This window comes from Trachemys scripta, chromosome 2 (genome assembly GCF_013100865.1).
Source record: "Trachemys scripta elegans isolate TJP31775 chromosome 2, CAS_Tse_1.0, whole genome shotgun sequence".
NCBI classification, from domain to species: Eukaryota; Metazoa; Chordata; order Testudines; family Emydidae; genus Trachemys; species Trachemys scripta.
Window position 1 is genome coordinate 68,861,072 of NC_048299.1, and position 12,221 is coordinate 68,873,292.

General features: G+C 41.3%; 1 protein-coding gene across 3 annotated transcripts in view; it reads right to left on the reverse strand.

Moving 5' to 3' along the window:
• The window catches only part of NGLY1 (N-glycanase 1), a 68,552-nt gene that overhangs the window by 54,625 nt on the left and 1,706 nt on the right, over positions 1-12,221 (reverse strand). For all 3 annotated transcript variants that reach the window (XM_034760801.1, XM_034760802.1, XM_034760800.1), the window contains exons 2-3: positions 12,098-12,212; positions 6,171-6,413 (exon numbers count right to left, since the gene is read on the reverse strand). In XM_034760801.1, the coding sequence (XP_034616692.1) occupies positions 6,171-6,413; positions 12,098-12,212 (358 nt within the window). The remainder of the gene's footprint in view (positions 1-6,170; positions 6,414-12,097; positions 12,213-12,221) is intronic.

Consider the following 12,221-nt stretch of genomic DNA (forward strand, 5'->3'; position numbering starts at 1 on the left):
CAGTAGATTCATAGATTAATTTATGGTTACACAAATAAGTAAAATGGAAGTGGGTGTAATACTAATATATGTAACTAATACTGAACATCTGAATGTCTGTATACATTTTGGTTTGGTATTTTCTCAAGGAAGTTACAAGTCATGACTCATTTCAGTTTGCGATATTATATAAACAAAAGTCATTATGTGAAAATGACAACAATGCTGAGTTGTAGGCTTGAAACTTTAAGCAATCAGAAGCATGCAGAGTTGCAGACTGCCAGTGCAGGTCCATTTGGCCACATAGCAGTCTGCAGCAGCAGAACAACTTTGATGTAATAGACAGACCAAGCCTATTCCTCAATTTTAAATAGATGTAGCCAATATTTGAAAAGATTCATTCTATGCTTGCTGAACTTGCTGGACATTGGTAAAATAATTGCATCAGATTCCCTGTTTCAGGCGGTTTTACCAGTGCCCTGTCCTAAACTAGTTTTTCTCCCAGGAAATAGCCAACCCTGTACCCACACCTCATGGCCTCATTAGAAGGTTTTTAATAACTTATTTTAAAAAGCCTGTTAGTCTGTAAATGGTTAAATATTGTAAAGTTTTTGAAAAAAGCTTCATTTATAATTTAATATTTTATTATTGTATTCAGAAGATGTTCCATCCCAAAAACAAACATTTCAATGCAATCATATGCACTGAGAGGTGAAGGACAAAAGGAATCTAGGACTCCTGGTGGTGTACAGGATTTCCAGATGGAAACACAGTCAACTTTCCTACAGGTACATACAGAGCTGCTACTTCCCACCCTAGTTTTGGAATCCCCAGATTCCATGTCTACAGTGACCAACCTTCACAGATCACCTCAGTAATACAGTAGCACTTGATCTCATGGCCTATGTGGAAACACTTGGATTTTCACAGGCATTCCCTGGACCTATATATGCAATTGGAAATATGCTGGATCCTATCTTAAACCTAGGATTTGGTACTGGTGACATCAACATACCACTCTTTTGGTATGATCATCACCTCATCTAGGCAGAGATCAGAGCCATCCTGCTTTCCCACTAGAGGAGTGAGCAACCAAAACTATTCCAGCCCTGAAAATTCCTAAAGTCTGTAGGTTTTCAACTCACCCTAGGAAAACAAACCACCCAAACACAAGGCAAGGGTGCTGATGAGTGAGTACACCAAAACAATCACTTGTCATCCACTACCCTGGCTCCAAACCATCCATTTTCCCCCACATCGACTCTGAAGATCACCAAGAACTATGGCAGGTGAAGTGCAGAAGCAGAAAGCTAGAAAGCAAGTGGCACAAAAATCATTCTGAACCTGTCTGGAAGCAGCACAAACAGTCACAGGACTGTGCTACTGCAGTAAAGGAAGCAAAACAAGCCATCCATTTTTCTGCAATGAGTGCAACAGAACCACAACCAGCTGAACTATTTTGCAGCGAACTGTCTAATCAGCCCATATGGCATAGCCCAGACATCAGACCCAGAACTGACCACTGTGAAGAGCTCTCACTGTATTCCACTGATAAAAAAAAATCAAATGTGTATGGAGCTAACTTGGAAAAAATTCCACTTTGACCAGAGAATATTATCTACCCCACCACCCTTGACTTTGGCTCCATCACTCAAGACAAAGCTCAAGAATTCTTAAGAAATATTAGAGCCACAATCTGTGAAATGAATCCATATCCCTCCTTATGGAAATAGTCAAGCCTCCTTCAGAGAAGCATCTACCAAGCTCCTGGAAAAAATACAATAGTTCACACAATCCTCAAGAAGCCAACACTCAACCCTGAAGATCTCTCAAACCACCATCATGTCCCAACCTCCTGTTCCTGAGCAAAATAATTAAGGGTACGTCTTCACTTACCGGAGGGTCCGGCGGCAGGCAATCGATGTTCTGGGATCGATTTATCGCGTCTAGTTAAGACGCGATAAATCGATCCCGGAAGTGCTCGCCGTCGACGCCGGTACTCCAGCTCGCCGAGAGGAGTACGCGGCATTGACGGGGGAGCCTCCGTGCTGCGTCTGGACCCGCGGTAAGTTCGGACTAAGGTACTTCGAATTCAGCTACGTTATTAACGTAGCTGAATTTGCGAACCTTAGTCAGAAGTGGGGACTTAGTGGGGACCAGGCCTAAGAAAGTAGTAACTACCAAGTGCCAACATCCTGAATGCCTCACAATCAGGTTCAGACCAAGGCACAGCATAAACTGCTCTTATGGCACTAAAAAATGATTTCTTCATGGCCATGGACATATGAGTCTTCGGCTCTTGTTTGACTCCTTGTTAAGCCTGGATGATCAGGTAACATCACAATTTCCAGAAATGCCTTCTTTCACCCCCAGCTTGCTAGGAAACATCGTCCCTTCTTCCCTGATGAGTACCTAGCCACAGTAATCCATCTATTTGTCACCTTCATGTAGGATTCCTGTAATTCACTGCAGCTGAATCTGAACGTGAAGGCTGTGCACAGACTCCAGCTGGTACAGAATGCATTTGCCCACCTTCTCCATGGATTAAGACATTGTGAGTACACCCAGGCCTGTGCTCACGACGTTCCATTGGCTCCCAGTCAACTTTTGATGCCAGTTTAAAGGCCTTGATCCTAATTTTCAAAACAATCAACAGATCAAGCCGCAGCTACATCAAAGACTAAATGTCGATCTATGAAACATTGCAATAGCTGCACTCTTCTTTATGATCTACATTGTCCCAGATCAGGATGAAGCATCTGAGAGCTGGGGACAAAGCATTCTCTGAGAGGACCTGGCTATGAAACAATCTTGCAGAGATCAGGCAATCTAGTGTCTGACCATCTCCTGAGGGAGCAGGCCTTGACTTCAGCTGAGCATTGCTCTCTCCAACAATAGGTAGCTGAATGCCCGTTGCCACAGGTCATCAGGGTAGCTAAGTAATATAAGGTGCTGCGTTCAGGTTGCAGCCTCCTCCGGACGCATGGGTTTGTATCCCATCCCAACGTTATAAGAACACTCTCTCAGAGAGGAAGCTTTTGCACCATAAGTGACACTTGCAAGTTGAACACCCCCGCCAACTCCTTCTGTCCCATCACTTCCACCAAAAAAAGCCTACCCAAAACAGAATTCTGACTGTATAAAGGGTGAAGAGAAAGAAAACCCATGAATCTACTAGAGACTTTGCTAATGATTTTACCTGGAAGATGCTCAGATCCTACACCAATGTGAGGCAGTATAAAACCCTAAGGTAGGTAAGTAGATAGTTCTTTGTATATTACCTCATCTCTTTGAGAATTAAGCCATTTGGTACTTAAATTATCTAGGTCCTTTTTGTAAATAAGGTAGAGCAGAAGAGCTAAAGTCAGGACTTCTTGGGTTTGGTTCTACCATTGGGTGAACTTAAGTAAGTTACTTAACCCCCACTGGGTTTCTGTTTCTTTATTTGTAAATAGGTATAATACTCTATGTACTGGCATATTATAAGGTTTAATTAACATTTATAAAATCAAATAATCTGAAATGAGCTATACTATTATGGGGGGGAGGGCAGGATAGCTCAGTGGTTTGAGCATTGGCCTGCTAAACCCATGGTTGTGAGTTCAATCCTTGAGGGGGCCACTTAAGGATCTGGGGCAAAATCAGTACTTGGTCCTGATAGTGAAGGCAGGGGGTTGGACTCTATGACCTTTCAAGGTCCCTTCCAGTTCTAGGAGATAGGATATCTCCATTATTTTAATTTATTTATTTAACTATCATTGACCTTTTTACAGAAGCACTGAGTTTTGTGCATCCTTGGTGCCTTTTCTAACTATAGTCAAACTGACTGCTTTCCATGTGAATGGACATTTAGGCATACACTGACTGATAAAGCTTAAAGATCTGATATTCACCTGCAGCTTCCATTTACTTCAGAGGGATTTGTGGGTGCTCAGCACTTCTGAAAACCAGGACCTTAAATGATCTTTTCTGGGTTGCTTTTAATTAGCTCATGAAGAGGTTTGTAAATCAGTAGAAGTTCCCTGAACGTTTGAATGTCAAGAATGAGAGTAAGGACAATTCGGACAATTATGGTCCATCCTCTTAATCTCACATGCAAAAGTTGGATTCACTTTGTCTGAAGGAAACCACTTAAGAGTAGGTTGTTGTGAAAGTGAAAGGGGCTATATTCAACATTTGAATCACATCCCAGAAAAGCCTTCAGGGGGGAATTAGTCTCAATGTATGAATAAGAAAAAATGATATAGAAAAGAAAGGGGCTTTGGTTTCAGGCACTGAAAACTTTTAGGGAAGGTTTCCATCTTAACCAAACTGCTGGCAATGAAGTTAAAAAGGGTGGTGGGAAGAAATTTATTAGAGAAGATTGGAAAACAGAATAAAATTTTAATAAGCAGAAGTCAAGTTACATGTTGAGTAGCATGGGAATCAGTTAGCAACAAACAGTTGCAACAGAGAAAAGGGAAGGAAGGAAACTAGGAGTAATTCTAGCTAAACTAGCTATATTAAAATAAGCACATATTTACAAACATGAGTCTGTTCATTTACCAATGAGAAGTGAAAATGGATGAACTAAAATGTTTGGCATTGGGGAAAGGACCTCTACATAACTGACACTTTTGAAATATGGTGGAATAAGAACCATCAATGGGATACTAAAATTCCTTGCTTCAAAAACTATACAAAGAAAGGATAGTTAGGTTGTTTTCCTGAAAAAGATCCTGATGTAAAACAGTATATGGCTATATATGCAAGATCTTAAAAATATGAATACAAGAGTGGGGGTATACTATCAGGTAAGGATATGATTTTGTTATGGAGATCATGGATTCTGTGACTTTAACGGACCTCTGTGACTACTGCCCCCACCGCAGTCCCCAGGACTGGAGCAGCAGCCGACGGGACTCAGACTGTTAGTCCCTGTGTCTCTCTGGTATTTTTAGTAAAAGTCAGGGACAGGTCACAGGCTTTAGTGAATTTTTGTTTATTGCCTCCGACCTGTCCGTGACTTCTACTAAAAATACCTGTGACAAAATCTTAACCTTAACTATCAGTCTCTAGATTAGAGCAGCAATGATGAAGTTTAAGACAGTTTAAAGAGGCAATAAAATCCACAACAGTAACAGCAACATCCAGCCAACCCAATATCGTACAATGGTTGAAACATCACTTATAAACACAGTTTGGAAAAAATTTCTTTGGGCAGCTTGTTCTGAAGCATATAAGCGGAGAAGCGATTCTAAACACAATCCTTAGAAACAGACTTGAGTTAATTCAGGAAGTGTAACTGAAATTTAAAGAATGGGGACACAGATTTTTAAAGAACTGAAGTTAAAAAACCAAGATTACCTGAAAAGCTAAGCGTCCTCCATACTGATTCCACTAATGTTAACTTCTTAAGAGTTAGTCTTAGACAATGTAATACCCCAGGGCAAAGCATAAAAATACCCTACAGGGTACACTTCCACAATATATAGTTAACCAACTTGTGGAATTAACTGGTGGTTAGTAGAGAGCTGGCTAATCACATGATGTTGGCTGTCTTCATTTCCCGCTGGTATATTACATACAAACGAGTTAAAAATACATAATACCGTCTTAATATTTACTTCTTGATGTAATTGCTGTACACAATTATGTATATAATTATGTAATTATGTATAACAAACTAATGTTATGAATGCAAATGCTAGGGAAAGTGACCCATAAGATAAAAAGATAGGTCCACACTATAAAAAAGCGGAGAACCTCTTGCCTATCACAAACAGGATTTTTTTTAAATTTGACTTTTCTTCTGAACTATTCTGCATAGGTCATTCTTGGCTAAAAGTTATTGAGCTGGATGGACTATTGATTTGTGGAAATTCCTTTGTTACTTTGGAAAAGTTTTCCATCTAAAAAACAGTGAATCCTGTTCTGGAAATTGCACACTTAAAGACCTTTTCTGTTGTGTCATTTGTTTGTGCTGGGCCCATAGCACATTCAGCTTTAAGGCTGGATGTAGAACTTCCACAATCTCATTAAGGTAATGGGAAAAGATGTTCCCAAGAAAGTTATCAAGGGAATCAAATTTTCAGCTGTCCCCAGTATTCTAGTTATTTCTACTTCTGCCCTCATGAAAGTTTCTCCAAGTCTTATAAATACAATCCCTTTTACAGGATAGGTATTATAAGAGGGTTTTAAAAGGTACTTACCATTGCAGCAGATTGTGCAGTTGATGTTTGTAGTTGCCTATTGACAGGGATTGGGGTTGAGTCAACAGCTGTTGAAGACTGAGGTACAATAGGCTGCATACTGGTTACAGTTTGAGATGATCCTGATCTTTGGGTTTGACTTGATTCACTTAATCTGCTATTTCTCTCTCCAGCAATCAGATCTCGGATTTTGTGTAGTTGTTCAATTGAGGCTTCCTTAGGAAAAACAAGATGAGTTTCTCCCTGAAATGTAAAAAACATAGGAAAGTTAATTTTTCTGTATTTAGTGCATGCAAATAGAACAATGCAGTTTAACCCTTTCTCTTCTGGCCTTGCTGCAGAGAGAAGAGGCATCCTTATCCATAGAGACCCAGGGAAACTGGAACAAGATCTCAAATGTTTCTAAAAGAATTTGCCTATCTTCAGGTTGGATTAAGAGAGGAGGAGGAAAAGGGCCTCATGTTTTTATTTTTATCTTATTACTCCATAAGTAAGGGGAAGTGTCCAGTTTCTCCTCTAAACAAGGTCTTGTGCAGTAGCTGTGCAATGGGAAGGCTGGTAAGGAACTGCCAAGCCTGAAACGAAACCCAGAAGCAGTGAAATGACCATGGTGCGAACATGAAGAGTGCTGAGCCAGAACAGCCAAAGCGAGATGGGGTAACTGTAACTCTGATTTCTTCCCCTCTCCAAACACCTGAGAAAGCTGGACTAGCATACAGAGCTGGAACATACACACCCTGCAGATGGCTACTGAAAATAAGTTTGTGACCGCCAACCTTGATTACCACAACTTGTATAGAGATGAAGCAGCATACTCTCAAAGCTCTAACTCATACAAAATACAGCAGCAGTTTAACCAGTAACGCAGGTTCCCAAACACAATCACTGTGGAGTTCAGTTATCTACACAGATTTTCCATTTAATACTGTGCCATTCAAGGTGTTATCCTGGACCTCTTCATGAGATTAGCCCTAGAAACCTGAGACACTACCTCTTCCTCTGCAATCAGGTTCTCCCATGACAGCTACTTTCCATCAGGGCAATATGTGACCAATAGAGGGAGGCTCAGAAGTGCAAAAGACAGAGCTCCCACCAGCACTGGACCTAGATTAGAGAACTCAACCCCACAAGAGATAAGAATGACAATGGAACTAGCCAAATTCAGCTCTGAAAGCAAAACTTGTTTTTTCAGCTTAGCTTTCCCTCAAATATTCCATACACAAATTAAAACTAGAAGCTATTTCTACTTCTATTTCTGCTACAGTGATGGGGCCATATTAGCACACAAGGGATGAAATCCTGGCTCCACTGAAATCAATGGTAAAACTTCCATTGACTGCAATAGGGCCAAGATTTCACTCAGGATGTTTTTTTTAACCTTAACTCTACAGATTTAAGATGATGCTTTCCTTAACTTTCATGTTATTTGGCACTAGATATTTATGGACAAAGTAAAGATATGCAAAATGAAAGGAAAAGTGCTACTTAAACTGCAAGTGGCCAGAAAGTAGAATCTGATGGAGTCTCCAGTCAAGCTCAACGGATGAGCTAATCACTTGTTTCAGGTCCCACAACAAGACCATAAACCAATTCTGAATCTGCAGCTCCAGGTGAAGGCAATTGTAGATTAACATGCACTGTTTTTAGCTTTATGCCTCACACATTTCTCCTTGCTTGCAGCAATTCAGATCATGCGCTAAAAGCTCCCAGATGTTGAGGTCAACTCTGCAAGATTGGCGTTTGGCCCCTTTCAGTGTTTTTGTAATATTTTCTTGGTCTGCCTCTAAAATGCGTTCCAGTCTGCAATTCTCTGTAAAAGACAGCCTTTGGTATTCTACTGTCAGACATGCGGACCATATGACCACAGCATCTCAGTTGTGCTCTCACTATAAAAGCTTAAATGTCCGATGTTGCAACACTCAAAGACCTCAGTGTTTGGACTCAAATCTTGCCATTTAATTCCAGTTATCTGCTCTAGAAATCGTAGAGGGAATTTGTCCAAATGTTTTACGTGGCATTGATAAGTTGTCCATATATTGCAGCCATAGAGGAGAGTAGTGGTGGTGATACGTAGTGGTGGTGGTACATAGTGGTAAACATCAATTATAGTTTGCCGTCTGACACGGTGCTCATGCCAGAGACAACGCTAAAATTCTCTGAAGGCATCAGTGGCTGCACCAATACATTTCGTAATGGTATTATCATTGTATTTCAAAAAACAACACTGTGTAGATAGCAAAATTTATCAACAACCTTGAGTGGTACATAGTCAATAGGCAACAGGAGCAGTTGCAGTATTTACCAGTGGAGCCTGGACTGTCACTTCTGTCTTCTTTAGGCTGATTGTTAAGTCAAAATATTTTGCTGCACACACAATCAATGAGCAATTGAATGTCCCTGAGGTTATGGGCCACTAAAGCACAATCATCAGTGATAGTAATTCATGAATAGTAATCTTCATAACTTTTGTCTTCTCACACAGGCAATGCAGATTTAAGATACCTCCATCCATATGGTACTTCATATAAATACCACAATCAATGTCTCTGAATGCATCTATTAGAACAGCTGCAAACATGATGCTAAACAATATTAGGGTAAGAACACAACCTTGTTTTACTCTTTTGGTGACAACAGAGGAAGATGAGAAGCAGCATTGGTTAAGGACATGAACCTGAATTCCTGCATGAAAAGATTTAATAATGCTGACAAACTTATAGTGCGAAAACTGAACTTGTGGAGTCTACAAGCCTTCTCAATTTACAGAGTCAAAGGTCTTAAGATTGACAAAAACTACATATAGGTCTTGATTCTACTCACAACATTTCTCCTGTATTTGCTGGAGTGAAAAGATCATGTCTGAAGTACCATGCCCAGGATGGAAGCCACGTATGCCTAAACGCCAATCTTCTCCAAGTTGATCAGTTAGTTTCGTATGACTCAGACGAGTATCTTTCCTGCAGTGGCAAGAAGTGAGACACCACGATGGTTATTGCAAGAAGCATGACTGCTTTCCTTTTGTAAAAGTGGATAATGTTGGCCTCTTTCAGCTCCTGTGAAATAGCCTCCTCTTCCCAAAACTTTAAGCAGAGGCCAGTGAGCTTCCTGATCAGCTGTCTTCAAGTCCTACAATTCTATGTCCCTCACATTTTGAAGATCTCTGCAGGAATACCATCTGTACTTGATCCGTTGCTGTTTGACAGCTTTCCATACTTCAGATATATTTCGTGGAATTGAGAATTGGTCTAGAATTGCAAATTGTTCAAGATCATCAAGTGCTCATGCTAATGTGGTGTCTGGGCAGTTCAGAGCCTTATTAAAGTTCGCCTCATCATTGCAGAATTTGTCCACGATCAGTCAGTGACAGTGAGTCATTTATATTCCAGATAGGGGTAGCCCATTAGATTGCAAGTCATACAGTCTTCAGCTCATCAAAAACCTGTTTGGAGTCTTTTTTGTCTGTCACTGATAGCTGGTGGAAAATGAAGCCAACCACCTTCAATCTTTCATGTGGCGAAGCTTAGCTTGCACATTACACTTTATATGTGAATAAGCCATCTTTTTTAATAGATGAGTTTTTATAATTTATCTATGTGTGAAGAACATGCATGGATCTCAAGAGTTGCTTTCTCAGCATCATTTTTGTCAAAACATTCCTGATGCCCCCTCTTTAGATGCATTGAACACTGTTTCCTTAAAAGATGACCAGACAGTCAGCATTTATTATGTCTGACTCAAAGTGTGATGAGAACTTCATGACGTTTTTTAAACACGCTTTGTACGCGTGAGCTCAGATTTCAACACATGCACACTGAGCATGGGTACTGGAGATTGACAACATCTGCGCTGTTTCAACTGGAGGATCAATGTCACTTTACATCTCATGAGCTGACATCAGACTGCATGCAGCTCCCTGCATTGCAAAGGTGATTTTGACATCCCAACAATTGCCTTGGTATACAATGGGGGATGCATCCATGTTGTTTTGCATTTCACTGCTTGTTGAAATATCATGTTTGTGGTGACTAGCTAATTCTCCATGCACTTTTGTGAGGAATAGTGTGCCATTTGTACCCACACCTCGTTAACCAATTTATTTTAGGCAAAGCTTTGTGATTGCAACCAATCTGGATGTTAAAAGTGCCTAGGATGATTAATTTGTCGCACCGATGAGCTGAGTTTATGGCACTGTCAAAGTCTTCATAGATTTTTTCTTTGACAATGTCAGAACATATCATCATCGGTACATATGTACTGTTACATGACATGCAGATGTCAAGCTGAGGTGAAGGACAATCAGACAATCAGATGTGTGCGTGCAATAGACATCCAAATAGCAAAGCCCACTCCCAATAGTCTCCACTCTTCTGCGGACTTGCCTATCCAGTAAATGTGTATCCAGCACAGACCTCTTCAAGTTGGGACTTGCCTGGGAGATATAGCTGCACCAAGTGAGACACATCAATGTTGTATTTGGCAAGTTCTCTTCCAAGGAGTGCAGTGTACTTTCCAAGTCCACCAACATCATCAGAAGAGTGCAGACATTTCTAGGTTTCAAAGTTCAGTGTTATGTGCATGATGCTGCTTTTTAAGCACATACTGCATGACCAGCTAGTCATAGCATACTAGTAAATTGATAATGGAATATGAGAGAGATATTTAGGGATCCATTTCTCCCCCTTCCCTGCATTAGGGAGAGCAGCACTATCTTTAAAGAGAGCTGATCTGTCGCATGAGAAGGATATGGATTCCAAGATCACTCCAAGTCAGCAATAAACAACCATTATACTGGCGCTGCCTAACTGCATGTTTGTGACTAGGGACCCCCCTGTTCCCATCACCACACTTTCCTGTCACCACAGGACATTCAAAGAACAGAATGAGTGAAGAGATAGCAAGGAATAAGGGCTATGGACCTGCACAAAATTGTTTAAAGTGATACTAGGTTGTGCATGATTAGTCACACTCCCGTCCTTAAAAACAATGAGGAGTCCTTGTGGCATCTTAGAGACTAACCAATTTATTTGGGCATAAGTTTTTGTGGGCTAAAACCCACTTCATCAGATGCATGGAGTGGAAAATAGAGTAGGCAGGTATAAATACACAGCACATGAAAAGATGGGAGTTGCCTTATCAAGTCAGGGGTCAGTACTAATGAGCCAATTTAATTAAGGTGGAAGTGGGCTATTCTCAACAGTTGACAAGAAGGGGTGAATACCAAGGGAGGAAAAATCACTTTTGTAGTCCTTGTTGGCCATTTTGTCCACTGGTGCAGAAGACTGCAACGCGTGGATTGACAACACAGGTCTTTGCAAGGTGCAGGTGAAACAAAATCGAGAAAATTGCTTGCAGTGGGGGTTGGATAGAGGGCAGGGGAGTTCAGGGTGGTGGTCAGGGGCAGGGGTGTGGATAGGGGTCAGGGCGGGAACAGGGGGTTGAATGGGGGTAGGGGTCCCGGGGGGGCCATCAGGAATGAGAGGAGGGATTGGATGGGGCGGTGAGGGTCCGTGGGCAGACAGGGGTGTGTGGATGGGGCAGGGGTTTCAGGGAGGTCATCAGGGAATAGGGGGGGTTGGATGGGGCAGGGTCCCAGGGGAGGGGGTGAGGGGAGAGGCAGCTAGGAGGTGGGGGTCGAGCCACAACCCCCTCCTCTAACCAGCCCTCCATACAATTTACGAAACCTGATGCAGCCCTCAGGCCAAAAAGTTTGCCAGCCCCTGTACTACAGCATAGCTCTCAAGGTCATTGGAACACACAAGCCTTTCCACCATGTTAAGGTGCAGCCCTAGAGAAGGCCCTATAGCTTTGCAATTGTAAAGTTAAGCATGAACCATAAGGACAAATCACCTATTATACTGTAGATGGAACACTGCTGAAGTTACAACAGGATAAAACAAACCTGGAAAACAAACATCTAGAATACTCACCTCTTCAAATCCCATTTCAAACAAACATTCAACTGCTCCTCTGACAGGTAACAACCGAGTCGAAAATGCTGGATTTCCAATCCGAATAGACCTATATTTTTCTTCATTTGGGTGTCTGATAGGA